This window comes from Desarmillaria tabescens (genome assembly GCF_030435595.1).
Source record: "Desarmillaria tabescens strain CCBAS 213 chromosome Unknown EV420scaffold_26, whole genome shotgun sequence".
Lineage (NCBI taxonomy): Eukaryota > Fungi > Basidiomycota > Agaricomycetes > Agaricales > Physalacriaceae > Desarmillaria > Desarmillaria tabescens.
This window is the reverse complement of record NW_026848325.1, coordinates 553,905-581,667: the sequence shown is the minus strand read 5'-3', so window position 1 is coordinate 581,667 and position 27,763 is coordinate 553,905. Positions and strand designations below refer to the sequence as shown.

At 47.8% G+C, this 27,763-nt stretch overlaps 9 protein-coding genes across 9 annotated transcripts; 4 read left to right on the top strand and 5 right to left on the bottom strand.

Moving 5' to 3' along the window:
* Window positions 1–287: 287 nt before the first annotated feature.
* EV420DRAFT_1481588 (uncharacterized protein) lies at window positions 288–789 on the bottom strand (the record flags this gene model as incomplete). Its single annotated transcript, XM_060469782.1, has 3 exons — window positions 288–406; window positions 471–656; window positions 699–789. The coding sequence occupies 3 exons, from the start codon at window positions 787–789 to the stop codon at window positions 288–290; spliced, it is 396 nt and encodes a 131-aa protein (XP_060328870.1).
* Window positions 790–2,508: 1,719 nt separating this feature from the next.
* On the bottom strand, window positions 2,509–5,487 carry EV420DRAFT_1555477 (cytochrome P450). The gene is made up of 16 exons (XM_060473644.1): window positions 5,347–5,487; window positions 4,868–5,287; window positions 4,717–4,817; window positions 4,519–4,660; window positions 4,371–4,468; window positions 4,222–4,318; window positions 4,099–4,171; window positions 3,820–4,040; window positions 3,710–3,764; window positions 3,474–3,657; window positions 3,247–3,413; window positions 3,093–3,194; window positions 3,027–3,037; window positions 2,951–2,975; window positions 2,883–2,894; window positions 2,509–2,829 (listed from the first exon to the last, which is right to left on the bottom strand). The coding sequence occupies exons 2-16, from the start codon at window positions 4,998–5,000 to the stop codon at window positions 2,658–2,660; spliced, it is 1,593 nt and encodes a 530-aa protein (XP_060328869.1). The 5' UTR covers window positions 5,001–5,287; window positions 5,347–5,487; the 3' UTR covers window positions 2,509–2,657.
* Window positions 5,488–6,061: 574 nt separating this feature from the next.
* On the bottom strand, window positions 6,062–8,447 carry EV420DRAFT_1311050 (MFS general substrate transporter; the record flags this gene model as incomplete). Its single annotated transcript, XM_060468568.1, is given in 13 exon segments — window positions 6,062–6,274; window positions 6,294–6,565; window positions 6,623–6,739; window positions 6,787–7,096; window positions 7,156–7,228; window positions 7,277–7,305; window positions 7,359–7,395; window positions 7,444–7,676; window positions 7,731–7,770; window positions 7,821–8,029; window positions 8,077–8,147; window positions 8,197–8,272; window positions 8,324–8,447. The coding sequence occupies 12 exon segments, from the start codon at window positions 8,445–8,447 to the stop codon at window positions 6,484–6,486; spliced, it is 1,401 nt and encodes a 466-aa protein (XP_060328868.1). The 3' UTR covers window positions 6,062–6,274; window positions 6,294–6,483.
* A 2,875-nt stretch (window positions 8,448–11,322) lies between these two features.
* On the top strand, window positions 11,323–13,692 carry EV420DRAFT_1273043 (cytochrome P450; the record flags this gene model as incomplete). The annotated part of the gene is given in 13 exon segments (XM_060467736.1): window positions 11,323–11,452; window positions 11,509–11,612; window positions 11,673–11,808; window positions 11,862–11,945; window positions 11,965–11,981; window positions 12,010–12,115; window positions 12,168–12,246; window positions 12,293–12,516; window positions 12,570–12,636; window positions 12,690–12,867; window positions 12,925–13,091; window positions 13,145–13,246; window positions 13,461–13,692. 13 exon segments carry the CDS (start codon window positions 11,323–11,325, stop codon window positions 13,690–13,692), a joined length of 1,626 nt encoding a protein of 541 aa, XP_060328867.1.
* Window positions 13,693–14,533: 841 nt separating this feature from the next.
* On the top strand, window positions 14,534–14,839 carry EV420DRAFT_1273023 (uncharacterized protein; the record flags this gene model as incomplete). Its single annotated transcript, XM_060467735.1, has 1 exon — window positions 14,534–14,839. A coding segment is annotated over one exon (306 nt), but the record flags the coding sequence as incomplete, so codon positions are not given.
* Window positions 14,840–15,696: 857 nt separating this feature from the next.
* Window positions 15,697–17,929, top strand: EV420DRAFT_596410 (Hemopexin-like domain-containing protein). Its single transcript, XM_060482749.1, has 5 exons — window positions 15,697–15,902; window positions 15,973–17,074; window positions 17,128–17,298; window positions 17,354–17,524; window positions 17,589–17,929. Exons 2-5 carry the CDS (start codon window positions 15,979–15,981, stop codon window positions 17,666–17,668), a joined length of 1,518 nt encoding a protein of 505 aa, XP_060328865.1. The 5' UTR covers window positions 15,697–15,902; window positions 15,973–15,978; the 3' UTR covers window positions 17,669–17,929.
* Window positions 17,928–20,509, bottom strand: EV420DRAFT_1694986 (cytochrome P450; the record flags this gene model as incomplete). The annotated part of the gene is made up of 14 exons (XM_060479400.1): window positions 17,928–18,386; window positions 18,441–18,452; window positions 18,504–18,528; window positions 18,584–18,594; window positions 18,646–18,747; window positions 18,802–18,968; window positions 19,017–19,203; window positions 19,258–19,324; window positions 19,385–19,617; window positions 19,668–19,749; window positions 19,799–19,892; window positions 19,952–20,049; window positions 20,101–20,236; window positions 20,288–20,509. 14 exons carry the CDS (start codon window positions 20,507–20,509, stop codon window positions 18,206–18,208), a joined length of 1,617 nt encoding a protein of 538 aa, XP_060328864.1. The 3' UTR covers window positions 17,928–18,205.
* Window positions 20,510–23,207: 2,698 nt separating this feature from the next.
* Window positions 23,208–24,897, top strand: EV420DRAFT_596249 (voltage-dependent anion channel). Its single transcript, XM_060482748.1, has 4 exons — window positions 23,208–23,413; window positions 23,472–23,870; window positions 23,919–24,456; window positions 24,511–24,897. Exons 1-4 carry the CDS (start codon window positions 23,370–23,372, stop codon window positions 24,718–24,720), a joined length of 1,191 nt encoding a protein of 396 aa, XP_060328863.1. The 5' UTR covers window positions 23,208–23,369; the 3' UTR covers window positions 24,721–24,897.
* Window positions 24,898–25,276: 379 nt separating this feature from the next.
* EV420DRAFT_596244 (uncharacterized protein) lies at window positions 25,277–26,756 on the bottom strand. The gene is made up of 6 exons (XM_060482747.1): window positions 26,455–26,756; window positions 26,355–26,396; window positions 26,068–26,297; window positions 25,927–26,005; window positions 25,560–25,873; window positions 25,277–25,500 (listed from the first exon to the last, which is right to left on the bottom strand). The coding sequence occupies exons 1-6, from the start codon at window positions 26,534–26,536 to the stop codon at window positions 25,312–25,314; spliced, it is 936 nt and encodes a 311-aa protein (XP_060328862.1). The 5' UTR covers window positions 26,537–26,756; the 3' UTR covers window positions 25,277–25,311.
* Window positions 26,757–27,763: the final 1,007 nt, after the last annotated feature.

Sequence of the window (27,763 nt, the reverse complement as noted above, 5' to 3'; positions counted from 1 at the left end):
GTTCTTGAGCGCCTCATGTTGAGCCTCAATGTCCAATTCCAAATCATCAACTTCCTGGTTACGATCAGCAAATTTTCCCTTTGCAATGTATGAGCTTGGGCCTGGTGTTGCATTATGGGTTTCAGGTGGGTTGCAAGCCTGCTTCTGAGCAACCTTATCCTGATGTTTTGCCAGGATTTCTTGCTGCTTGGCAGTCAGATTACGTTCTGCAGCCCTAACTGTAGAAGCTTGTTCCTTGGTGAGCTTCTTTGCTTTATGCTGCTCCTTAAAGCAAACTGCATTCCTACTCAGGTCATCCAGACTCTGAGTATGACGAAGCCTTGCAGGCCTTGCCAGTTGAAGGGGAGTAGGTTCCTCAGCATCAGTCTTACTAGATGCTTTCTCGGATTCCATGCTACTACTAGAACTAGATGTATCAGATTCATCATCATATTCTACATTACTACGAGACAAATTCTTCTTTGAAATACCCGCAGCAGTCAGATTCCCTTGGGAACTGACATCCTGATCATCCTCCAAGTCAGAAGGAGACGATTTCTCCTCCTCTGCTTGTACATGAGCAGAAGGAGGGTTCCTCAGTGCGACGTTGCCAGATGCTGGAACACAGCTTGCAGCCGGACCAGGAGCAGAGCCCTGAGCACTCGCAGTGCTGGATTCTGCCGGGATTTTAGTATTACAGATATCTGGGGACAGCTCACCAGATAACTCGGATAAAGGACTCTCCACCCTTGGCAAGGCTGGCCCTGTTGCAACGGTGTTGCGGCAGCTGCGCAAGGCATAACGAGACATCCTACTAGGTATACAGAAGATACAGTGTCGAAATCGGAGTGGCCTCGGGTGATCAAGCCTCGGTTTTCCAGAGATCAACAAAGAGAGAGAGAAAGAGATTTAAAGAAAAAAGCGCAGATGTAGTTGAGAGAGAGATATAGAAATAAGCAGAGAAACAGCCAATGGAGCTGTCAAAAATATGAGAGGGTGGCGAAAGTCACATACTCTCACGAAGGAGTTTCACGCAGTGTGTGACAGGTGTAAAGGCTGGTCGTTGCGAAAAACCTGAGCTACTACAGCAGTACGTAGCTCTTATATACTACTAGCTAATATCAAATAGATCCTATCGAATGCGTCGAGAACGGTGGAGCATGTGGAGCGACAACGAGGGGGAGAAATGAAGGGTAAGGACCAGGCCAAAGGCCGGCTCGTTACAAAAACCCGCAGCCAACACAAAATTCCTGTCACCACCTCATCATCACCTCGCCCACCGCCACATCACAACGAGAAACCCCGTGGCCCTGCTGCCAGCATATTAATCGTTCGAAGTGGGTCATCTCAATAGACCAAAGTATACACCTCTGCCTCATGACCCAACATGGTGGCATGGTAGGGCATGGTACCACTTTGGCATGGTAGGGCATGGTACCACTTCGTCATGCTTCGCACTATGTAATGCACCCTTGATGTGCTTGCTTCTCAGCGCTTAAACTGGCCTCCTGTGGTCCAGTCCGTTGTGTGTAAACTCTGACGCTACAACGTGCTTCTTTCCTGCGTTCTGTTGATATAATCCTAGCGGGTATGGAAGCACACGAGGGATCAGGGCACAAATACGGGATTGATGCAGTACATGAGCAGTGAGTACCTAGTCAATCGAGTAAAGAAGAGGAAAGCGTAGCTACGAAAATTTACCGGTACGTACACGTGACTGCTTACAATAAACACACGAGCCACGAGCTCGATATCCAACACGTTCTATCGCTAATCCTGACTCCATAATTTCCAGCGCAAAAATTCGTTCTTCCATACCTCACTCAGGTAGATAACCTTTTTTGTTTGTAACGTACGGGGCCGAGTACACGAGTCAAACACGAGTCATAATGAGTCGTATGCATGTTTTCTTGCAGTGACAGACGCATAAATCAAAAGAATATGGATAGCAATCTTTCTGACTCGTGAAACTACATGCTGTATAGCAAGGAGCGATACTAGAACTTCGAGCACGAAATGTTTTTCTCAAACGGTGTTCCACTGGAACACTGAACAGTGACGCATCCTCGTAGCTTGGCATGACTACAAGCGCGCCACCCATGAGTACACCCTCCGCCGGTTCCGGATAATTTCCCGCCAACTTAATATAGAACTTGCAGTTGTTGTCATGGGTAGCATTCGAAGCGTCGATCCGAAGCCGTGCCTAAACTGTGTGAGAGTGTTCCAGTTCCCTTTTCCCGTGAATGTTGTTTGGAGGACACCATATAGGAAGAGTACCAACAAGGTTGGGTGTGGAAGGGTCAAATGTAACGGTTCTAATGGAACGCCAGGATCGTTGGTTTTATCCCTGTCTCTCGTCAGGTGTGAAATTTGAATTCAACTTACCTGCTCTTGTTTGATAGGCACCTCACTTGCGAATATAACCCCACCGGTAATATTGTTGGTAACAACAACTGTCAACCAGTACCTCAGAAAGAATGTTCGGTGTTAATTTAAGTAGAGGAGAAGGCAACAAGTTCTTTTTTTTAGCTCGTTGATGTGAAAACCTATAAACTACAGAATTCATCCTTTGCACTTAAAAATTTCAATTCTCAACACAACACAATCTTGTACAAAGAAATGATTAGGTGCGCCATGTAAAATATCACAGGAGGTCCTTCGCACCAAATGAGTCTCTATCATCCCAAAACGGAGACCCGCAACGGAATCTGAGAACCCTCATTAGCTTTACCCTCCACCGCGGGGACAATCACGAGTCCAGCCGGATATTCCTGCACATTCAGACCCTCAGGTAAACTGAACTCGAAATGCTTCACAAGGTCGACGATGATGACCTGCATTTCCATGACCCTATCGTTCCATGTTAGATACTGGCCATAGACTCTGGCTTGGAGGTAACCTACGCGAACTCCCAACTTGAATTTTCCACTTAGAATTCAGTGCTGGAAACAGGAAACAGGTGAAGACCCACCCTATGCATGAACGCGTTCCGGAGCCTTATTTATTAATTGAGCGAGTGAGTCATTAGAGTGAGATGTAGGATTCACCAAATGTCATCCTACAGAGACAAATTCAGATTTCGTTCCAATACGAGTACGTCGATTCTTACTCACAAATTGCCATACATCCCGAGCAGAGTGCGAGGCTGAGTTACGTCGCCAATAAATCGGTTTGGATTCCACTGATCTGCGTCAGGGCCCCAGATACTCGGCAGCCTGACAATGTTTAGACTCTCCAATGTCTATCATCGGGAACAATAACGCGTACCGATTATACGTGTATATCGAACAACAAATTGTTTGCCCTTTGGGGATAGGAATGTCTTTCAAGATCTTCCCGTCCTTGGTAATGATCGGTTCAGACAGTGGAAGGCAATCATCTTGAACTGCCCTACGCATAAGGGTGGGTGCGATAGGGTGTAGGCGAAGGTTTTCCTGTCAACGATTGAAATCAGAACCGTATAACAAGTCCGAACTTTGCTCAGCTCTACGTACTTTGATGGTAGCATTTAGAAATGGCATTGAATCATACTCGTTCGAGGAAAGTTTGGCGTTCTGCAAGCGAGCTTGCGAAATCTCTTCGCGTATTTTGTTTTGATCTTCGGGATGTGCAGCAAGCTCGTATAAAAGCCAGCCTAGGGTAGTGGCTGTTGTCTCGTGTCCCGCAACGACAAATGTGCTACAGCGGGAAAGATGTCAATAAAATTTAGACCCGCAAAGATAACACTTGCGCAAGTTGTGCCTCGACTTCATTGTCTCTCATCTGACCCGCGCCACGCGCTTTTGCTAAAAAGATAGCTTAGATACTAGAACTGTAAATGATGGTTTGATGACGACTAACCTAGGACACTAAGGAGATCCTTATTCCCTGGTTCATCGTTTCCCGTTCTTTGGCTGAAAACTTCCCGAGCTGCTTTTTTCGCCATGCCGCCTACTTTTGAGAGATGTCTTGTCTGACGGGTGGAAACGAGCTTCAGGAATTTTAGCAGAGTATCAGGAAGGTGCTTAATCAGAGACGTAAGCATGAGCTCCCGCGACGAAGGATTTGATTGTGAGTCAATGCTGGACAGATAGGAATCAGTAATTCGGATGAGCGTTTCCCCGAATAAGACGATCTTACAAAACGTGTCTCAAGGCCTCCCTTAACTCGTTCTCCTTGCCATCGAGGGAGCAAAAATCGTACTGAAATGCAGCTACAAAGCACATAATTTTGAGATCCTATCAGAAGAGAAGCATGGCTCACCCTGACCGATTATATCCATCGCAACCTTCCCGGTCCAGTCCAAGACATTGAACACGGTGGCTCCGGCATCTAGAGAATCCCGGATCATGCAAACGAGCTAATATACACTCCTTGAATATCTCATCTGCATGCAGGTGTACAAATCGTACCTTATCACTGCTGTCTTGGAAACGCAGCTGCAATTTCTGGAGCTGTGAGTGAGAGAAAGCCGAATTGATGACTTTCCGTTGGCGACGATGAATTTCTCCTGTTCATAAAGTTTAATGTAAAAGCAGAGGCTACGTGGGATAGACGTACCCTCGGCTGTGACTAGGCCTTGTCCCAGGAGGAGGTCTACCAAAAATGTGGAATCCTTTGTTTTAAGGAAGCGGTTGCCAGACGAGGAACTTGATATGATATATCCGATAGTTGTCGGATCCGATACAACAAGCATATCTTGCTGGACAAGTAATGTATATGGGTGACGAAGCAACAGCAGAATGAGGCATCACTAACAGCAAAGCAGCCACGGATACGGTAAACATTGCCATAATATCGAGCCCATTGCATCTCCAGCTCTCCGAAATTAGATCGATTGCGAAGGACGCGTTCATGACCTGTTCAAATTGTCAAGTTTGATATGGAAATGTGTGAGAGAGAATCTCACCAAGCAAAATAGAGGGAGATGGTGGCCCTCGCACATGCTTGACTGACGTTCGTTTGAGCCAAGAAATAGAGAAGAAAGTCACGAGCAAGGCAATGAGACAGATAATTCCAGCGTTTGTGTTGATATGAATCATCCCTGCGATGCAACCGAGTTGCTATAAAAAAGTCAAGAGGTCTTAAATACTTCCTTCAGTATCGCTGTCATCAAGCGTGCATGCACGTAGACGGATCTTCTTGCCCGGAACTTGTTCCTTACCATGAGCATACTCGCTGAATTGTGAACACCGAACTTTCGTAGAACATCCTTCGTATACGGCGTCTTCGAATACTTTGCCAGTCCAGGACCTACCTATGCTCCGGGTTCTAAGCAAGCGTACTTCATTGGCCCACGTATGGTACTTCTCACACTTCCCGAGACCTACTGGACGGCGCAGAGTTAAGTGAGGTCCGGCCGGAGTCAAAATTGACGTTTGAAAATACCGGGTCCAAATATGAGTTGATTCTGCAGAATCTTCCAACTGCAGCACAGTCACAGGATGTGATGCGCGGACGGCCCATGAAATGGTGCATTCTTTTTCGTCTATACACCGCCTTATTAGGGGGAGGAAAAGCAAAAAAAAAACCAGCCGACCATTTTCCCACGGCCCGGTAAAATCGCGCACATGTGACCTTGACACACGTACATAAGTAGTACTTATTACCCGAACTTGAACTTGTACTTCGCATGCTTTCTTAAAGTAACATCACTTCGTTGGAGTTAATTGTTAGTATGTGAATCCCGTAGCTCCTGTTGAGCCGAGATTACGACTGCAACACACCCCGAGTCGTGTGACAAATGTCAGCATCAGTAATGAACCCAATGAAGGGGATGATAACACTAGAAGTCTCACGTACGCTCAAGATCGTACGATAACCCAGTGCGACGCTGAATGCGACATTGATATATCGTAGCGCTGCCAGGGACATGTGAGCACTTCAGCGCGACCCGGATATGTTGAGGGAGGTAGCCGTTCGACTACGGGTGCCGAGTTCATGCAAGGAATATGTTAGATGATAAGACTGGTATACGTGGAACACGACATCGATAAACGGGTGCTCCGCCAGGGCCTTGGGATATTGGTCCACCTATGTCAAGCAAGAATGGTTTCTGCGGAGGACATAGTTCATACTTACAAGCCTAGGCAGATTCAAAAACGGGATGTGAAACGTATGAATTTATGGCTATTCACATCTGCGTGGGGTATTTATGTCTGATGTCAGTGATGGAGACACGGTCCGAGCTATCAATAGCTGGGTTCCACGCCTGTAACGATCCAGCAGAGTGAAAGTGGGTGAGAAAGAAACGTATGGGGACGGTGGTTACGTGGATAGCAGCCGCCAAAGAGAAGTTGAAGCAGGTTTCCGTACAGGGCATCAAAACCCCCTCGTCGGTGTACAGAAATGCCGGGTTTTCATCATCCCGAAACGCAGACGCACAACGTAGCCTGATCGGCCTCACTAACTTTAGCCTCTACAGCTAGTCTGGCAAAACAATTCTCGAAGAACGAGGCCCTTCAGACTTCGCATCGTCACGGTTACCCAATCACTACTCTGTCCATTTTCTATAAACCCCATGTCTTAGGTATCTTCTGCCGTTGAGAATCCTATATCCACCCAGCCTCTCATCTCCTTCCCGTACCGTATAGCCACCCACAACAATCTATCATACAATCAATGTCAGTTAGAAGGCAGGCAAATCGAAGTTTCTATGGCTCACACAAACGCGAGCCATCCGATCAATGATATGATACCATCGATAATGGCTACGCCATAGAGCTTGATCAACGGCAACACGAAGGCGACAGCGACGGAAAGTATCATTGCCCGGGAGCACCTGAAAAGGAAAGTCAGTTCGTGAATGCATGCTAGTTAGAAATATACGTTGAAGCAGCCATGACTTCGGCACTGCGCGAATGCATGATATCCACCATGTATGCCGCAAGAGGTGTTAGGACTGTATTCACCCCAACACCGTTGATGAAGAAACATGTAAGGTTCAGCACGAGGCCGAGCTCGCCGTCGACGTATTGTGTGATAAGCCCCGAAAGGAGGACAGGAAGCGGGACGAGGATGAGCGCACCGACGAGGGCAGCTTTCAGTCGCTCTTCTGGACGCCATGAGTTGATGCCGTATTTCTTACGAGAAGCAATGACTACGCGGTCGGAGAGGCGGCCTGCCAATGGCGCGCCGACTAGAAGGTGAAAACTTCAGACGGAAGAAAAAACGGATGGGAAGGAAAGGGAACGTCACTTATGTTGCCTATTCCTCCAGGCAGAATGCAGGCTCCTATAATGAACTCGTTGGTGATGTTGTATTTGGCTCCCTATGAGATATGAGTGTCGAACGCGTTTAGAAAGTCAAGCACGCGTACAATAGTATACGCGATAGGTACGAACAACGCTGACAAACTGTGAGGATGAAATCCCGGAAAGAGAGAAATCTCCAAAGCCCACCATAATATGCTATCGAGATTGCTGCGCCAACAAATGTCTAGATGATATAAGTACTCGAGTACAAGATTGCAAAGGACTCTCGTACCATCAGCATCAGAAGAGGACTACGTAGAAGAGCCAGGGGTGCGAGAGGATTCAGCCAAACCCATGTCCATCGTTTTGGGGCGCTTTCTACGTTTTCGTGTGTCTTATCGATCCCCCGAGTTCCTGGGTGGCTGGTTTCTGGAAGGAAAAACAACATCAAGACGAACGTGAGAAATCCTGCGAGAGCTAGAGTAGCTTGTGTCCACCGCCACGACGCGTAGTGGGCTCCCCATCCTGAATCAAATGAAACGATGAAATAATTGGTCGACATTATGATAACATGCCTACCTCCTGCTAGAGGTGCGAGTGCTGGGCCAAGCAAAGTCGCCTGAGAACTACATTAGAAGATCCACCAGGGTTAGAAGAAGCGACATGCACCCCGAAGAATATCCCCATGGCTGATCCACGTTCCGTTACTTTGTAGATATCGCCAATAACCGCCGCTCCCACTGACATTCCGCCAGAGGTCCCAAATGCTTGAAGAAACCGCCAGACCATCATCTCAGGGACATTATGTGACAGAGCGACGCCAATGGAACCGAGGGTGAGAAAAGGAATGCTGGCAAGATATATTAGTCGTCGTCCATCTACTGCGTTTCTTTGAGCCTGAAATTTTCAGAAGCACAGCACTCACAGAAACCGCTATACGTTGCACAAGTCATACCACCCAGTGAAGCAGCAAACATTGATAGACTAACAGCCAAGCTATGACATCGTTAGACGACAAGACAAGATTCTAAAGAAGCTTTTGTACCTGATTGTTGATCCCATCGAGTTCAAATCATGTGCGATTTGAGGTATTGCGGGTATAAAAGTTCCAGACGCGTACACTAGCAACGAAACAGTAAGTCCAGCTGGAAATTACACCACTTGAACTCAACTGGGAACCAGGGCGCTCCATGATACGAGAGCCACAATTGTCCTCTTCCTCGCAGGAGAAAATCGGTTATAGATTTCTTCATGCCGAGATACCTCGTCAAGGAGCGGTGTTGACTCAGAAACCATTCGAAGAAAAGCAGCCCTGCGACAAGAAAGAAAGAAACTTGAAGGACTGAGAGATAATGCCTAGATGATAAAGTTTTCCTGGTTGATGTCTCTCACAACGGTAAGTACCCTCCACCGTAGTCAGTATTTCCCGTGACGGTCAGCCTTTACCGTGCGAAAGGCCTAGTCGACCGTTGGAGAAGATTGGAGATGAGGGCGTCAATGCCACGGGCTCGGTGATCGGGCCACGTGGTCCGATTTCTACCCCAGGCTTTGCCACCTATCACCGCGTGGCATTCTCTTCTGACAAGTGCCTGCCGCGTGCCGAGGCGAGTACGACCTTGCTGAATCTTGTCCTTGAACCCTATTGCTGTCTCTTTCGAGTCGACCTTTTCATTGGCAATGCTCCCGACTCAAAACATGTAAGGAAACACTGAAAGCGACGATTCCTCGTCGGGTTGATCTACGTAAGTCATACCAATATGTTACCAAGTGTTTGCGTGGCACGTCTGCTTCTTTGAACACCGATATACCAGTCGTATACCTCGCAGATCATTTGTACATTGAAAAATCCACACTGCATAGTGCCAAACCATCTCTAATAAGAGTCCCCGAACTCAGACCCATAATCTATTCCAAAATTCCGACCGGTGTCACGACGCCGTGCGCTCGTTCGCCAGATGTCGATACGTCATGTCCGCGCAAAAGTCGTCGTCCAAGGAGAGGCTGGGGTGCGAGGTGTACAATAACAGCTAGATGCAAAGGATCTCGATCAGTAACGAAGACAGTCGACATCGTGCGACGTGCGTACTATGTCCAGTTTACCCTAGCCCTATACTCCTTGTATCCCCAACAATACCCCGACGCCATGCTCTCGCTTGCCGGACGTCGATACATGGCGTCGAGGTAAAACCAGTCCCTCCTAAGACTACCTGCCGTCCCTACCCTATGCGAAGTTTCGCCGTGGGTGTGTTCACCGGTTTTGAATACATCGTCTAGGCGCAGACGTCTTGCTTGCCGGAAGACGATCCATTGTCTCCAGCCAAAACTCGGACACCTACACACCAGGATGGGGTGGGGTCATATTTCGCGCAGTCTCCAGGCATACTCACTCCCTCCTCGCACCAGACAGGAGGCAACGTCCTCTTCTACTTTCCAACAACGCACGTTACTAGCCATTGAAAGACCAGCGCAGCGGGAACAGGTAGACGTCGTTGAGTGGTAGGGGATGACGCAATATCGGAAGGGAATGTCCGACTGAAGGAGGGTCGTGGGGATGGGTCGTTGGGTCGGGGTTGATGTCGATTTGTCATGGTGTGGTGGATACGTGGCAAGTGGGAGGAGAGAATAGCAGAATCTAGTGAACGGATAAGGATCAATGGCGTAGAGCACTAACAGATGTACTCACCAGTATCATATTGGACTGCGTGCATCATGCGCAAACCTGAATATAATATATCGATGGCGGCTGAAAGCTTCATCGGGACCATGAACAGTAGATGGGCGAGCTCATTCCCATATAGGCTTACGAGATAGGTGGTCCAGGCGATCACACCTAGCTCCGCGGTCCTGGTCATCCTTGGCTATTCCCTCTGCCAGAAAAGCATTCAGTTTCCACTCTGCCTCGCCTTTTCCTGTATTTTCCCCCTGGACGAGCTCCTTTAGTACCTCGACTATCACCTTGTGGTCCTTTTACAAGCTTGTACCGATCCTCGTCTTGCGGGCTGATATACGTGATAATGATCTTGTTGGGTACAATGTTCTCGTGTATTGAGCATGGGATGCCAAAGGGAGACTTTCCCTCTGCAAGTGTCCAGAGACGAAGTTAGAAAGTGTGCTTCTTGTTGGTGGCAAGAAGGACAGATGCAGTGTTAATTGTGCTAGGACAGCACAGCGAGTAGTCCTAGTCCTCGTAAGTGGAACAGACTATAAAGTGCGACGCATGAGCATCAGCGAAGGGAAAATACGGAGAAGGTATTAGTCACTCACGATCCAATTCTTAAGCAATTCCCCAGATGTTCAGGTTCAAACGTTCAATATTCAATGTGCGAGGCGACTTTTTGAAGCTAGTGCTGCAGGTGCGATAGAGTCGAGATGGTAAACGGCTGAGTACTGAGTACTGAGTCTTGACATGCTGCACGGCTACGTTGTATTTGTTTGGTTTTGGCAGATGCGAGAGTAGGAAGAGGACTGCTGGATTGAGCACAGCCACCTATTTGTACTTAATTGCTTTTGGCAGACGACGGAAAAGGAAACTTTATGACTGTGGGTTGACCTTGCTTTTCAGCAAGGTAATATCGTCCGACCGACGTTCGAACTTAGCTGGGTCTTTCTATCAGTGCATGTGCTCTCTGCATGTCTTTGGGCTTATTTTTTTTAGTGATCCCTCTGCCCTCTGTGACCTGGCAAGTCATCCGGAATGTATTTCCTTCCTTCAATGCATAAATAATTTCGTACTATGTCGTTTACTTCTAGTTTCCTTTATCTATTGCTGACGATTTTTCCAGTACATTCTATCAATTCAAAAATAGCAAAGGTTGATTAAGACATCCCTTCACAAGTGATCCTGTATTCCACTCCACCTACAAACCTGCCGCAGCTGGCTCACGGGTCTGATAAAATCGTTTTCGAAACCCCTACAATGGCAATGAATGATCAAAGAATTTTTGTCTATTTTGACTATCCGGCGCTTCAAATATCCCGAGATCAAAGTGGATATATCATGTGCTTGACAATACACATCGAAGGAAACTTTCCGTAGCTTGTGATCTCTCCCTTACTGCATCCTATCGCAATGATTCTGAACACATGTCTCCACAAGTATGTAAGACTGACACTCTCGGAGTAAGTGGCGTTGATAATACTTCTAGGCTCTGTGGACTCCCACTTCGTGAACATGTTGTCGCTTTCCCACTATCTCGTCGTCTTGCTGAGTCTCTTAATCTTTTTAACGGTATTTCCACTTCGTCGTCGACGAAGGCTTGTGGCAAGGCTGCGAGGACCCACGCGGCCTTCGCTTTTGCTTGGTTCGTTTGTTGCTCGTATCTACACCTTCAACTCTGACTGGTTGAGCACATTGCAGGTCATGAATGGCAGCTGCGTAATCAAGTTGAGAAACCAGGGGATCTTGAAATGCAATGGTTGCGCCAGTACGGTGGCGCATATCGTATCGGTGGATGCTTTGGCGTAAACGCACTTGTGAATTATGGTTCCTGGAAGAGCACTGACCATCTTTTAACTTTTAAGCAAGATGTGTTGATACTGTCCGACCCGAAGGCCTTGCAGTACATCTTCCATACCTCGGGATATCGATTCCCCAAAACTGCCGACTCTGACCTAGCAGCGAGAAGCTTGTTTGGGCAAGGGATGGTCACTGTCGCAGGTAAGTGGTTCTCGTCACCTCAATGCCCAATTAAATTTGGCCTTATCATCTAGGGAAAATCCACCAGTGTCAACGAAAAGTCTTAAATCCGGCGTTCTCGGCTGCACAGCTTCATCGATATCTTATCCTCTTTCAAAGTATGGCTCGAAAGGCAAGCTAGACGACCTCCTCTAGTAAACATAAATTGACCATACATATCAGCTCACTGATAGACTCAAAAGTGATATCAAAATCAATGGAAATGATGAAAAAGTAGTTGACGTTCTTGAATGGATAAAAAGAATCGCCCTGGACATCATTGGTATAAGTGAGTGTGCAGTTTCTTTACTGCCTAGTATTTCTTAGAGAGCAGGGGGTAGCCTCTTTTCGGTATCATTTCAACGCCTTGGACGACGGCGAAGAACAAGCAGAACTAAAAGATACATTACACAACCTAATGTATGTACGACCATTTTCGTGACCTACTTCTGACAAATTTCCATAGCATCGAGTCTCAAACGTCACCATCCAGCATCGAACTTCTGTACCCTGCTCTATGGCGTATTCTTCCTGAATTTGCCTCAGATATGCTCGAAGGTATCCCGCTACGAGTCACCCGCCATTTCCATCGCTTCAGAGAATCTTCTCAGCGAGTAGCTCGTGGTATATTTCAGAAGCAGCTGAAAGTTGCTGCCCAGGATGAAGAGAAAGACATCGTGAATCTCCTCGGTAAATGGTGCCTTTTGTCACTCTCGAAAAGGGTCTAATACATCGCAATCAAGCACTATCGTACTTAAATCAAGATGCCAAGAAACGAATGAGTGACGATGAGATCTATTCTCAGTTGGCGTAAGTCACGAGCCTAAGATGTGTTTCTTGGCTGTTGACCTGTACTTTGACAGGACTTTTATTTTTGCCGGGCACGACACGACATCAAACACGACATCATGGCTTCTGTACGAACTCAGCCGTCATCCTGATGTTCAGCGTCGTATTCATCACGAGATCAGTGAGATGCGGGAGCGCGATCCTTCGTCGAGCGATTATGATTCGATGCCTATCTTGAATGCTGCAATCAAAGTCAGTGACCTCAACGCGTTAAAGTGTCGAGACTCAACGGTACTTATCATGCTCTAGGAAACACTTAGATTTCACCCTTTTATTGCAACGCTGAATCGGATTTCCAGTAGAGAAGACGTCCTCCCTCTCTCCGAACCAGTGACTGCGTCAGACGGGAGCATCATATCAGAGATTCCGATACCTAAAGGCCAAGTTGTCGTTGCGTCGATATACATCTACAACAGGTATAGACTGCAACTTCTCATAGTGATCTTTTGGTTTACTTGCCTTGGGGCAGGCTACCGAGTGTCTGGGGAGAAGACGCCGACAAATGGAACCCGGATAGATTTCTTCAACCTCAGCGGCATAATCAGACTCCCCTAGGTGTTTATGCCAATCTGTGAGGCTTTTTCTATTTAACAGTCGATTCTTCACTTGCTAAGTATCTCGCAGGATGTCATTTAGTGAGTAGTTCTTATCTCTCCAAGGTCTTGAAGCTGGAGCTTGTCACCCTAGGTGCTGGTATTCGTTCATGTATTGGGTACGTTTCGTCCTCCACTTGAAGAAAAATATCTCGTTTATCGGTATCTGGCATAGGTGGAAGTTTGCGTGAGTGCCGCTCTTCGCAAATGCGATTCAGTACTTATTCAAGACGGGTACGGATACAGTGTCTTGGAAATGCAAGTAATCGTGACAGAGCTTCTAAGCTCGTTCAAGTTCAGTCTTCCCGAAGAGGGCTTTGAAGTGATGCATGCTTTCGGGGCGCAGGCCATTTCACCGGTCGTAAAAGGGAAGACTAAAGAAGGAGAGCAGGTACCGCTTCGCGTTACAGTTTGTAAATTGTAGCAAATGAGTAGCCTTTAGAAATGACAATGTAATCTTACGTTAAAGAGCTTTATCTGTGCGGTACTACTTATCTATAGCATAGCGGGGCCTAGAACCTCACCGTAGTTGTGTATTGAGAGATAATCTGAGATGTTAGAGTTTAACCTGTATGCGGTCGCAATAGGGAGCACCGGGATTCTGTGCTGCCGGTTAGGCCACGTGGTCCCATTTTTACCGAGGATTTGCCGTCTATCACCGTGCGACTTATTCGCCATCAATAATGCGTTTGCTTTCCCTTCCAGACCTTTACTTGGATTCAGGAATAGCTATCTCTGGAACTCGGGCGTGATAGTAGCGGGCATGAGATCAAAATGTCAGGGTTGAGTCAAATGGTCGTTTGAAATCTGAGCTGCACTCAGCTGTGGTCTGGCAAATCATTCAGGATGTATTTCCTTCCTCCAATGCATAAATAACCCCGTACTGTGTCCTTTACTTTCATTTTCCTTTATCTATCTTTAATGCTGACGCTTTGCCCAGTTAATCCGATCATTTCGAAAACGCTAAGGTTTGATGAAGACACCCTGGCAAACGATCCTGTATTCCTCCGACCGTCCTGCAACTACAAACTTGCCGGAGCCATCGCAAATAACTGTGGTCGCATATTCAAGGACTCCTCGCGGGTCTGAGGAGCCAAAACGAGACTCGGATCGTCTTTGCTATTCCTACAACGACAACGAATAATCAAAAATTTCTATCTATTCTGACCATCTGACGTTTCAAATATCCAGAGATACGGAATCGGCATATCATGTGCTTGGCAGGAAACGCCCCAGGAAACCCAAAGCTTCTGTAGCCTTGTGAGTACCGCTTTCCGGAAGTGACGCGTCAGAACCTCTCAGACCTGCTCTTCTTCCAAGATGGCCTGGGAATGTCGAGCTATCGATGGAACACCGGGAAAGGATGTTTCAATGCATCGAACCCCGCCAGCACTTCGCAGACCTTCCACGTTACTCGGGGGGTACAAGTGTCCGCGGACGTGCAGAGCTTGTATTGCTTGACGGAGCAGCGAAGTAGGGTCCGTTGGGCCCGACTATATCCGCGGAATAATACACCTGCGCCATTAACATCGGGTGGTACGAGCTATGATAATCAGTTTGTTACTATGTAAGGTCTTATAATGGTTGAGTATGCTCTCGAAGGATGCTGATGTTACTATTAGGTACCGGAGCAGCATATGAGGCTTTCCTGGGTGAAGTGACTTCGCATTTCATTAAAAAGGGCGTAAAGATCAATTCTATCTCTCCGATGAATGAGCCTGATAACAGGTCTGGACCGTCTACGTGTGTTCAAGTAGGAATGAAGGTTTACCGTACCTGCATCCGGGTACGGTGGACATCCCCTGGAACTGGATTGAAGCAAATCAACATTAAAATCTAGACTATCGATTTTTCCTTTGCTCCTGTTTGTATAAACAGTGCTCATCGCGCCGGTAAGAATGAAGCGTTCGAACGATAATGAAGTAGCATTGTGACCATTAACAACAGGAAAACCGCCCGAACATCTGATAGCTCCGGTTGGCATGACCCGTTGTAGTCGTGGGTATCCACTGTCTTGATATGTGAAAGGAAATGAACATTAAGTGGTAGCGGTAGCGGTGAGTCTCTGCAGGGCAAAACATTTCATAGACTATTGAACGGACAAAATGGTACTTTTTTCACATGAAGTATCTCGCAGTCGATAGCTAATTTTGAAGTACAGCAGAATCAAGAGGGCAGGAGGAGCCGGAGTTCTCAAACTTATGGCGTTTTCCATTCTTTGGAATGCTCGTTTACAGATCTTGTTGGTCAAAACAGTACCATGTCATTGGCACCATTCGCTTTCCCATGTACGGGTTCAAGTACCTATCTTCCTGTTCCGCGATGCTCTCGGACGGCTCTGTGCTATACCCGTCCTTCCTGATCGGAATGTACGCCTCTCGTCGGGGATTTTTACATATCTGTTTTCCATGTGAAGTCTAAGAAGCGAATGGACATTCCTACGGCGGATAACGTCAGCCTACCGGTGATTTATTCTGCGAATATGTCAACGGCCTGCTTACAGGAAAGTTGGTTTTCTGTTAGCAAACCGATATAAAGCTGGTCTTGCAGTATCACTGCTCTTCACCCTTCCAGGACTCATCCCCAGCACCGTCTCAAAGTTCCACAGCTATCAACTCTCCAGTTATTCGTAAAGTGAGTTAATCATCTGGCCTGCTTGTCTCCTCACTAGTCAAAAACCTTTCTTACTCTTCCCATTTATAAGGTCATAATGAGCCGCGATCTATTTGTGCCCTCCGTCATCCCCTGGTTCCGCGACAGGGCGGACGAAGTCATGGATCACATTCACAGATTGGCCATCCCGAATGATACCAACGCGCCGTCCGACATGTTCCGCCCTGCCCAGGTGCAGAATGCCACCACTCAGCGGAACGTCCCCACCGCTGCCGAGCGGCTCATCCGCTGGGACACTCTGCACCCCAATGACGCGTTTTGGAATGGCTTCCAGCCATGGGTGTCGCCATCGAACGGCAACTTTCCCGATGAAGCATTCAACCTCCGTCAGTATGTCGTGACGAACGTCCGCTCAATCTTTGTTGGCACGGCGCGGTACTACCGCAACAACCGCAACGCGCTCGTCCGCTGGCAGCCACGAGTGACGACAGCCACCCGGCACCGGTTCGAGTATGAGATATTCGCTTATGGTGGTATCGACGTCAACCATGTCCTGGGTGACGGTCATCAGTATGCGAACCAACACGAGATTGCGTTCCCAGGAGGCATCCGTCGTGAGTTCATCCGGACCGCACGAGAGTACAGTGGGACACAGCTCGTTCGCATCTGGGACAACCCGCGCTTCGACAATGAGCTGAACCCGCGAGGCCATATCCCGCCACTTGAGGCCCTGCCGCCACCAATTCGTGGCATCCCTGTCCCCGTCATCTTCTTCACTGAGCACGACGGAGCGGCGGACCCCGATGGTGGCGCAGGACAAGATGAGCTGCGCCGCCGCCGTGCCGCCGGTAGTGGCGACGATCTCATGCGTGTGGCTGGAGACGCCGACGTAGACGACACGCTCAGCATCAAGCCCATCCCACGGCTAAGCAGTGCAGCAGTCCTGCATCCTCTTCTCCCTGGACAGGCCTACTTCTTCTGTGGGAACCACTATGTTATCATCAAGGTCGCGCCCGGCACGACGGACGACACGATCGTGTCAGGGCCACATCTGCTAGTTGGTCAATGGCCGTCGTTCGTCAAGGCCGGCTTCGGGAATATTGATGCCGTGCTCCCGGACCCGCGTCCCGAGTTCAAACAGATGATGTATTTCTTCTGTATGGACAAGTACGTGCGCATCAACATCATGCCTGGTACGTGATCTTTGGATCCCACCGAAGGATATGCTGATGTTGTCTCGCTGTAGGGACCACCACTGACTACATCGTCGATGGCCCCAAGGTGATCGTCGATGCATGGCCATCCCTGAAGAAGGCTGGATTCAAGACGATCGACACCGTCCTCCCGAACCCAGCGAATAAGCAACAAGCATATTTCTTCAGCGGTGAGAAGTACGTCCGTGTCAAGATTGCTCCTGGTACGCATCTCCCTCTCTCGTCATCGCATCGTCGCAGCTGACAAGGTGTCCTTAGGCACGAATGACGATGTCCTCTTGGATGGTCCCAAGTCAATTGTCGATAACTGGCCGTCGCTCAAGCAGGCGGGCTTCAAAACAGTAGACGTAGCGCTCCCTAACCCGAGTGATCAATCTATGGCATACTTCTTCTCTGGAAAAAACTACGTCAAAGTCAAAGTCAATCCTGGTGCGTACTTACACATTCGGATACCTGCAGTATGTCTCATTTAATATACGAATTCAATATACAGGGGCAGAAGATAGCATCGTCGGCGGTCCGAGGGCCGTCTCAAGCGGTTGGCCGTCATTGCATCTGGCTGGATTCTGGTGAGAAGTTACCGGGCAGCCTATTGTCGTCTGAATGCTGTGCATTGCGTCGTGTGCACACCCTTGATCCATATGTGTGTCAACCCTTCCTGTATTGCGGTCTCATACCGGACTTCCTTCCCCAACGAAAATCCAGAAAAAAATTGCTGTGAGATCTCATAAAATTAAAAAACCCATATTCAGTTTCGTACCTTAGGCCTGTATCAAATTCCATGTCGTGTTTCTGTTAGTTCATTGCTGTGACAGTAAGCCTTAGTGACCTGTGTGTTCGCAACACCTTATTACTATCACAATTGAAAGGGTGAGGAATGTGCCTTGAGGGTGTATGCTTTCGGGGCGCAGACCATATCGTAAAAGGAAGAGATGAGGGAGAGCAAGTACCGCTTCGTGTTGCGGTTTGTATACTGTAGTAAAGGAGTAGCCTTCGTAAATGTCAACGTAATCGTTCCAAGTCGTACACCAAGGAACTCTATCTGTATGAATGTAGTAGGTACTAAATTATAGCGTAGCGGGACCTAGGCATGAGCGTCACCCTTGAAAACTACTCTGACTTCGATACTACGACCCGAAGTGGTATCTGGATACCTTCATGTACTCTACCTTGGACAAGAGGAAACACTGCTCTCTGTCCAGGGGATTGCAGCATTACAAAATCTTCCTCAGGAAGACCGAACTCGAATGTGCTCAGCAGTTCCGTGACGAGGGCCTGGATTTCCATAATGCTAGAAAGAGAACATTGATACTGCGACCAGAAGTAGATTAAGTTGGGTGCTCACGCAAATCGCCATCTGAGATAGTTTCAGTATTGTTGATATTCGAATGAAGAAGAGGTAACTTACCCGATGCAAGAATGGACCCCTCCACCTTGATAATTGGATCAGTATGTAGGCACCGAAAATATTGAAATGAATGTACTCACTAAAACTCATCCTGCGAAGACTATCAGTCCTTTTGAAAATCCAAGGTGAGAGTCACACATACAAATTGGAAAATATCCCAAGAGACACTTGCTCCTTCTCTCGCGGTCGTAGGAACCTCTGAGGATTCCACTGCTCTGCATCGTCACCCCAGACACTCGGGAGACTATAGCACATTCGGTAAGGCAGGAGACAATGAAGACAATACAATGAAACACACCGATTATACGTGTATACGGAAGCGGTAACGATTTGTCCCTTCGTGACGGGTACCTCGTAGGAGATCCTACCGTCAGCGGTGGTGATAGGTTCACCCAATGGTATGATATCGTCTTTCGCAGCGATCCGGTGGAGGACGTGATTGAGCGGATGCAGTCGAAGCGTTTCCTGCCCCAATCAATCAAATTTCATCAGTCGCATAGAGGAATGTAATACCTTAATTGCAGCATTGAGCGTAAGCATTGAATCATAGTCATTCGATGAAAGTCTTCCGCTAATATTAGCTTTGAGTTGCAAGATTTCGTCACGGATCGTCGCTTGATCACTAGGATTACGGGCAAGCTCATAGAGAACCCAAGCAGTAGTGAGGGCAGTCGTGTCGTGTCCCGCCATGATAAAGGTTCTATTGATGAAATTAAGTTAGCCATAAGAGCTGACTCGGTAAACAGACGCTTACGCGAACTGAGCGTAGATCTCTTCCGCGGTCATCTTTTTCTTCGGATCGTTATTGAGATGGGAAAGCGCTTCGGGTTCAACGAGAGAAGCGTGAGGTATAATACACAAGGAAGAGCGGCGGTACTCACCAAGGACATTGATGATACTCTTTTCCGAAAGGTTATCATCGTTGGCGAGAACAGATACCTGCTTCTCGAATACTTCTTGTGCAGCCTTTTCAGCCGTGGTCCTGAACCGTACAAGTCGCCGTGTTCCCCTGGTCGAAATCCGCTCGAGTAAAGAAAGTCCCCAGTCCGGAAGTAAACGCCAGAGCGACAAGTACAAAAGTTCTGACGATGATGGCCACATCTGAGACTCGCCTCTGAAAGCAGCCATAAGCCGAGCTAAAAGAATAAGGAGAGAAATACTGACAGCATATTGTGTAACGCGGACTCGAGCTCCGTTTGTTGCCCATCCATAGTATCCATAGCGTTGAATTCGTATCGAAATGAAGCTGTGATTGATATAATTAGCACATCCATGAGGAGGAAGGATTGCCCTACTCTTGCCGATGATATCAAGTGAAGTTTTAGTTGTCCATTCGAAAATGTCAAGAACCTTCCCTGTCTGAGTGGATTCCTTCATTTTTTCCACAAGCTGAGTGGTAATTCAATTATCAGGATTCCTAAGTGCGAATATTGAAGCTCAATACGAACCTTCGATGCGGCAGATTGAAATACAACCAAAAATTGGCGGAGTTGCGACGTTGAGAATGCAGGGCCAAGGATCTTACGCTGTCGCTGGTGAATTTCACCTGATGTTCGCCTCATCAGAATGAGTAGATCATGAGGGGAGCATATAGTACCTGCAACTGTACCCACGCCTGGTCCTAACATGATATTCGTGAAACGATCTTCTTCCGGACTTTTGGGGTAGCGATATCCAGAAGTGTGGAAAACATATTGCAAAGCCTTGGGATCTGAAATGACCAGCACATCTTGCTATAAGGACACTCAGTTGCTAGCTCCCAAAATAACGAAGGAGAAACTTACGCCAAAGCATCCGCCAACCCGGTAGGCGCCACCGTACTGCTGATACCAGGCCATTTCTAAGTCGCCGATGTTTTCTCGATTGCGAATGAGCCATTCGTGGCCTAGTAGAAAGGATGGTCGAGGTGGACCTCGAACCCTCCGTAATGACCTCTGGCGCACGAGTAGTCTTGCATAGGCATATGCCATAACAAATACGCCGAAGAGGTATAAGAAGGAGTGCATATTGTAGTTGACTGTGCCGTCGAGCTGTTGAGGAGGAAGTACTTTGAGCGGAACTTCTTATACAGCCAAATTCCGCTTCATTCACGAAGTCGCATAATAGCGACGGGGCCCGTACACTGTAACAATAAATAACGTTTCGTCTGGCAAACAAGGAGCTCGAAGAAATAATGCTTACGGTACACTGACTGTCGACGGGAGAACACGGCGTCCAGAATATTACCGAAAGTCAAGCTTGTTCCGCCAAGGAAATGTTTGCCAAGAGGCATAAACGATGACTTGAGCGGAGTGACGATTTTTGAACGAAGCTAATCTTGAGCACAATCTCGGCGACAATGTCAAGATACTTATATGACAGATTGCTGGCACCCGTGAAAAATCTCCCGAAATGAAAGAGAAAGGTGATGGGAATTCGTGCTAAACCCTTTGAGAGTCGGAGTTTTTTTTTAACGAGAAAAAAATTGAGATGTTGGTTGGTGTCGGAGTGCGAGTTTTTGAAAATTCGCCCTTCGTACAGCCACCACGTGAATCCCAAAAGAGGATAATGGCACTTGAGCCTACGCGTGCCACGAGTCAGCTCGTCTTGACCATGTCTGCCACTTTCCACCATCCTGCGATTCTGCTCCGTCACTGCGCACGCCAGCCCCAGCCAGCCCCTTCCAGGACCGCCGACTTCCTCCTCAGGATCACGATTCACGAAGCCAATCAAGTCGGGCCAGTCCCAGTCCAGCGCGCCAACATGCGCTCTGCAACGTTTACACGCCGCCGCCTCCCGTACCTCCATCACACCGTCAACCAGGGGGTGATCTTGTTCAACAAGGGTGATGCCCCTTTGCTTATAGATAGTATATCTTAGCTAGGTTGAATAAATACTCTTACTTTTTACTGCAAGTCCTGTTGTATATGATTTAAATCTTCTGTAAATTGGTAAAAATTCATCCTAAATTCAGCATTGTTATAATTCCTACTAAGTCAAAATTTTGAACAATGAGTGGCTTGCACGCGTGGAGGACCGAATCCACGTGGATAGCGCCTCAGCCGAACCAGCTCATTGCGTGACTTCCTTTTCAGGTCGTCACATCACGGTAACGGAGGGCGAATTTGAGGCAACTCGGAGTGCGCCACAGCTGCCACGTGAGCTCTAAATCAGTCGGGCTGATCGGGCCGACGCTGCAACTGCTCTACTTTCCGAGCCCAAATTGTACTGACGTCGAAGGGACCTAGTGAAGATAGTCTTGACACAACACTGGTAGTTTTTATGTTGGCCAGCAGGAAGGATATAGTACTGAGCAATAGTGGACAAGCAGAGTTCACCATGCGATACCGCGTTATCGTGTCCACTGTCAATGTGATTGTCATGAACGATAAGGTACACGTCCTTTTCCCATGAGAAAAAAATCACGTAGGGATCCAGATGGAAATTATCGCCGGATGTGGACCCTTCACGGTGTTCGTGTCGTACTAGGTGAGTACGCCGCCAACTTTCTGAGGCGGGGACTGAATTTTTGTGGCTACTTGATAAATCTCCGATACTTCTACCGACGAAGGAAGGCCCGGGACAGATGAGGATCTTGTCTTGTCGGCCATTGACCTAAAGCCGCCCTGCTCCCATTGGTGGATGATGATCCAAGGAGGATATCTTTATTGAAGGTCAGAATACCTCGCGAATCAAGGAGCACCTACAGTACGAACAAGTTGCCACCTTTGATGTACGCGTCAATTGTACACCGACCTAGAAGAAGGAGAATAGCCATACCGCGGCTGAAGGACGCGAAGAACTTGCAGACACTTGTCGATTTCGTCGATATCCCCTCGATGATCTTGTGAATGTGGCTGGTGGCATATATTGAACAGAAGGATTATACCAGCGTTGAAACCGGGAAGGTACAGAACTATTAGCAGGTGGCTAAAGAAGGGTCCGACCAACCTTACCTCAAAGACGTGGCCCCAAGTGGTGGCGTTGCACGTCAATGACACAAGCGCAGCTCTGAGCAGCTTGAACGCATGCGGGTAGCGAATCTAACCCAAGCCTCCACAAGGAGAAACGATGAAGCAGAGCACACGTCACGCAGTAGCTTCTCCTTTGAACTTTGTTTTCTAGCTCTTCAATGTATGTAGAGGTACGGTCGGTTACTTGTAGGAAGGAAGAAAGGCATAAAAGCACCAACGGTATGGAGTAGTATTTCTAGAACGAAATCCGTCATTGGACCTTACCAGCTGAAATGTATTTTGGCGCTCACAGCGGCAGAGTCGGGGTCATCATTGTACGTGCGACTAAGCTTAGCCTTTCAGTAGTTTGAACATTGATTTCCTGGCATCCGTGGCATGCCATTACCTTGCACTAGACGCAAACAAATTAGCTCGGGTGGAATTTTCAGCGCAAGGAAACCTTACATCCAACTAAAATGCACTAATCAGCGTCCATTTGCGTAGACGGGGATGATGTGCTTTAGTACGGACCCTTTTTGTGCCTGCAGATCCCGCATAGTCTTCAGAGAGTCTCCTCTTTCGGAACTTGGTACTTACTCTCATCAGTATTCATAGACATTGAGAAACGTCCTTTTGATCGCGCAAGTCGACGTGATTCGCAAGACGGTGGACGTGTGTAGTGAAGGGTTGGCCGGCGGCCGGAGTAAGGAACGGCACGTTCCCGGCCATCAGTAAAATTTTCCAGAATTCGTAATTGCAATCACACAATGCTCCCATTTACTTGCACAATCCAAGCTAGCGCTCCATCGAGTTTTACAGCGTCCTAAAATGGCTCGCTTCTGTCTACCGATACGTTTTGCAGCTCCTCATTTCGGCCGGTCTTGCCATCTTCGCGGCGATCATCGGTATCGCGGTTTCAACCTTTCCATGCACGATGTCCGGGTCCGAGGGTAGGAAAAATATCAACGATATTGTTAGGTACCATCTTCTCCGACTGTTGTACACACATACGACTAATTTCTCTTTTACTCTTCAGACATTTTTCCCCGGCATGGTTTGCCGTCATCATGGGAACTGGTTCGATCAGCATCCTATTCCGTACGATTCCGTACGGCTTAGGTTCCCAGGGAATGAAGACTCTGTCGCTCGCGTTCTTTTTCCTCGATATATGTCTCTTCATCATTTGTCTACTAGTTTCCGTTCTCCGTTACACCATCTACCCGGAAACGTGGGGTCCGATGATTCGTCATCCTTCGCAGAGTCTCTATGCCTGTACATTTCCCATGGGCGCAGTGACCATTCTAACGACAGCAGTCAGCCTCATTCACGAGGACTATGGGTTGGGCGGAAAGTCGTTTTTATATGTCATCTGGTGGTTGTGGTGGATAGACGTTGCTTGCTCCTTCTTATGCTGCTTCGGTGTTTTGTATTGCATGTAAGCGCGCCAAATTTATCTTGAAAGTTGGTATTGATTCGTTCTCAGGCAAACTGTCCATGTTCACACGCTACAAACAATGACCACAATTTGGCTGCTGCCGGTAGTGACGCTGGTTGTTGCGTCGTCAGCTGGCGGTATCATAGCTTTGTCGCTATATAAATATTCGCTAGAATATGCGCTCGTGACCATTACGTCCTCCATCTTTATGCTGTCCATCGGACTATCGTTAGCCTTGATGTTGTTGACCATGTATCTACTTCGCCTCATTGTACATGGTCTTCCCTCTGGCTCACAGATAACCTCCGTATTTTTACCCCTCGGACCCATGGGGCAGGCCGGTTACTCCATACTCCTTCTTGGACAGTTCTTCCGAACAACCTTGCCACTTCCCTATGGAAGTTCAGAATTACTGACTGACAAATCAACTGGCCGCTCCATTAACGTGTTCTGCACCATTGTTACAATGATTTTGTGGTCCCTGGCATCGATGTGGTTATTCTTTGCCCTCCTGGGGCTGCAGAAGACTCTTCGTCAAACGAGTGTCCCCTTCAGGTTGCAGATATGGGGCATCATTTTCCCAAACGTAAGTATGTGTTGCTTTCGTCTGGCCCAGCATTAACGCCAGTGCTTGCTGTAGGGCGTATACGCGAATCTTACTCTCAGCCTTGCGAGTACTTTTGACTCATCATTCTTCCGAATCTGGGGAACAACATATGCCGTTGCCACGATACTCACGTGGTGCTTGGTGGCTTCGCGTACGGTAGCATTGATTTACAGCACGCAGATATTCGAAGTGCCATCCGCCAACGATCTCGATGCGGAAGAAACTTGGGATGTGATAATGTAGAGGGACATCTAGATCTATACCGAAATAGTACGCAGAAAGGCGGTGTTTACCACAAATTTAGACATGCACTGCACTCTGATCAACTCGTGTTTGTGGATAGCACAGAAGCTTGGGGCGGTGGCAAGCCAGATGGGCAAGTGAGATAGCAAATGAATTCCCTACCACCCACAATCCGGAGAAAGGCGGAGATTACTGTTTCGTCTGAGAAATAAACAGTTCGTATCAGCGTAATGGAGGACATCAGCGCCTATTCCGAGGGTATTTATGCTTCCCATCCGGCAGTACCAAAAATCCCCATCGGCGGCATCGGCATGCCTGTTGCCGTTCTCATCACGGAATCGCCACGATAGATTATGAAGGCTTGCAAGCGAAAAGGAGTTTCCATTCAGCTACGTACATCCTCCCCCTGCCGCTTATATCATATCATGCTCGTAAGTTATCTCTACCGGAAGTGCTCGAGCATTCAAGTCAAAGAAAAACACATTCCGCGAACATTTCGAAGCAATTTACAAAGGCACTAATCAAATCTGAGGAAGACAAGTACATCATAATAGTCATGGATTTTTTGGGACTCCTTTCACATTTTCCTTCTTATACAGTCAAATCTTTCTTTTCATCTTCACTTTCGCAAGAAGTCTGGGATGCTCCTGCGTTCCCAGAAGTGAAGCCAAACGTTAACAAGTAAGATGCCAAGAGAGACTGCGGAGACGTATACCAAGAGGATTCCGGCCTCGTCGCGCCGCTCGATACCCGTGCGACGATCAGGGTAGGCGCTAAACCCTAAGATAGCATATTAGCAACCCGGGGGAAGAGAGCGCTAGGGTCAAGCTCAAACTCACAGTAATCATAGTCGCGATAACTATGGGATAGTTCGCATCCACATTGCCCGTGGTATAAAAAGCAAGCAGAATAATCAGTGCTATAGCGTACAATGATGCGGACTCGACGATGACTTCGATCCAGAGCCGGCGGGTTCCCTTCTCGATGCTTGGCTTGATCATTATGATGCGATATATAATGATCAAAGTGCAAAGCAGAGTTACGACAAGCGACATGGAGAAGTAGGGGAGCGTCCAATCGATCTGGGCCGCACTCCATGCACTTCCTGGAGGAGGACTAGCAGTCTGTTGATAGATGCTGAAACCTGCAAAGACTGCGTCGGGCTATTAGTTCTGATTTGATGTTGATGACAGCGAGGAGACGAACTCGTTCCAACGATAGTACATAGCATTGGGACAATGACAAACATCCATCTGCGACCACAGATGATCCAGCACCGCCAAATCTAAAACCATACCAGCGTCAGTCTCGTTCCGACATGTTAATATAATAGTACTATCTGCTTACCATGATGCAGTCCGCGATAAGGGTATTTGCCATGAAGGCCGCTGTGCTCAGGAGCATCCACTTAGGCGCATCGAAGAAATAGCCGTATACAGTTTCCTCCGTTTCGCCATGTTTGATGAAGCCTCCTCGGACAAAATTCCATCGAACGGCGAGATGGGATGTGGCGATGAGGTGCATCACGATGACCAGCCCGCCATGAACGAGACGATCTCTGCCTTTATCACGGATCGCTACCATGTGCATTATGATCGTGTATAATAACCAGGACATTGAGACGAGGGGCCTACCGACTATCCAGATCGTAAAAGCCACAACGGTGGTGTACATCCCTGAACCGAACACGTTTCAAGTAAGCGCTGGTACCGTTTCGGGTGGGGAAGGACATACCATAGAGCAGAGATTCAAGCAGTGTTACATTCAGCATTGTATCGCGGTACTGAAGTGAGAATTCCGCTGGATAGGAGGCCATGTTGGTGCACTATGGTCTCCTCGTTGAACACTCGTTCGTTCTTATACCCCACTCTAACTTAATCCATTCCAACTCCGCCGAACACGCACAACATCAAACGGAAAAAGCACAGGTCCATTACACCCTTGTGGATGGATGTGATACCATCTCGGTAGTCAAAGAACCGTAGAATTGAATCTCAATGAACCGATGACTACGAAGGGATTGGACAAGAACAAGGCCCATCCCTCTTTGAGGAGCTTTGCGCCTTTCTGGGCTAAGTGGGGTGGAGATGACTAGTTCCTCCAGGGCCAGGTAAGGGGGAACGATCCCGGTTTGATTCCTCAAGGCAAACTTCCTGTCTGCTACTAACAAGCTCCGTTAGCTTCTAATATTTCGCTGGTGGTGAAAGACTATACAGAGAACAATAGTTACTGAATAGGACCCGTGGCGCCCAAGGATGATGATCAGGGGGAGATGGTGTTTCAAAGTCATCTCGCCGAGAAACCAGAGAGTGAGAAGTAAAGCGAATTCTATTTTCTCTTGAAATTGTCTTGTCCAACCTGAACATCATAGCTAGGAGATGAACGAACTCGCCGATCTGCGCAAGAACGCGGGAAGCCCATCGATGTGCTTATTTACTCCGACATGGAATGGAATGAACTGATCTCCTTTTGGCCCAAAGGATGTGTTAATAGACTTCGGAAGGGAGAAGGCATCTCACCATTACACGAGACACGGAACAGGAACAGTCAAGTACTCATCGACGACCCAGACGGGGGAGAGTCTCTTCGGGTCCCGAAATGACAATACACTGCTCGAGTGATGCACGCTTATGGCCTTACACACAGCCAGCCAGACGGAAAAATCTCTGCCAAAGGACGGGTTGCGAGCTATAAGACCACCACTGGTTTGGGATACAGATTGATCCTGTAAGTATCACTTATGTCTTATGTACGCATGATGGGCGCTCGTACTGAATGTTACCAAAGAAAGTTTCCTTATGGGAGGCGCGAAATTAGAGGCGCCGTGAAAAAGAAGAGAGGATTTTCCGATAAATGGCACGCCTAGGTTACGCGTCTAGATGACGGCATAGACGGGGGACTATTTAGCCATTTCTGTTATCTGTAAGACGTAAGATTCTGGCAAGTACAACACTGACCTGATTTGAACTCTTTACATGCTTTTCTAGGACCGGTATATGCTTAAAGCCTGGTGTTTGCAGGAACAACGCGAGGCAAAAGCTCA

Bases quoted from the DNA above. Each gene is read 5' to 3' on its own strand.
- EV420DRAFT_1555477 (XM_060473644.1), bottom strand. From the start codon at position 5,000: ATGATTCATATCAACACAAACGCTGGAATTATCTGTCTCATTGCCTTG. The intron at 3,658-3,709 runs GCAAGTGTTATC...TTCCCGCTGTAG, and splicing joins GAAGTCGAGGCACAACTTGC to CACATTTGTCGTTGCGGGAC. The intron at 3,195-3,246 runs GTACGCGTTATT...AAACATTGTCAG, and splicing joins TCGATATACACGTATAATCG to GCTGCCGAGTATCTGGGGCC.
- EV420DRAFT_596410 (XM_060482749.1), top strand. From the start codon at position 15,979: ATGAGCCGCGATCTATTTGTGCCCTCCGTCATCCCCTGGTTCCGCGAC. The intron at 17,075-17,127 runs GTACGTGATCTT...GTCTCGCTGTAG, and splicing joins GCGCATCAACATCATGCCTG to GGACCACCACTGACTACATC. The intron at 17,525-17,588 runs GTGCGTACTTAC...TTCAATATACAG, and splicing joins CAAAGTCAAAGTCAATCCTG to GGGCAGAAGATAGCATCGTC.
- EV420DRAFT_596249 (XM_060482748.1), top strand. From the start codon at position 23,370: ATGTCCGGGTCCGAGGGTAGGAAAAATATCAACGATATTGTTAG. The intron at 23,871-23,918 runs GTAAGCGCGCCA...ATTCGTTCTCAG, and splicing joins TTCGGTGTTTTGTATTGCAT to GCAAACTGTCCATGTTCACA. The intron at 24,457-24,510 runs GTAAGTATGTGT...TGCTTGCTGTAG, and splicing joins GGGGCATCATTTTCCCAAAC to GGCGTATACGCGAATCTTAC.
- EV420DRAFT_596244 (XM_060482747.1), bottom strand. From the start codon at position 26,536: ATGGCCTCCTATCCAGCGGAATTCTCACTTCAGTACCGCGATACAATG. The intron at 26,397-26,454 runs GTATGTCCTTCC...TGTTCGGTTCAG, and splicing joins GCTTGAATCTCTGCTCTATG to GGATGTACACCACCGTTGTG. The intron at 25,874-25,926 runs GTTCGTCTCCTC...AGCCCGACGCAG, and splicing joins ATGTACTATCGTTGGAACGA to TCTTTGCAGGTTTCAGCATC.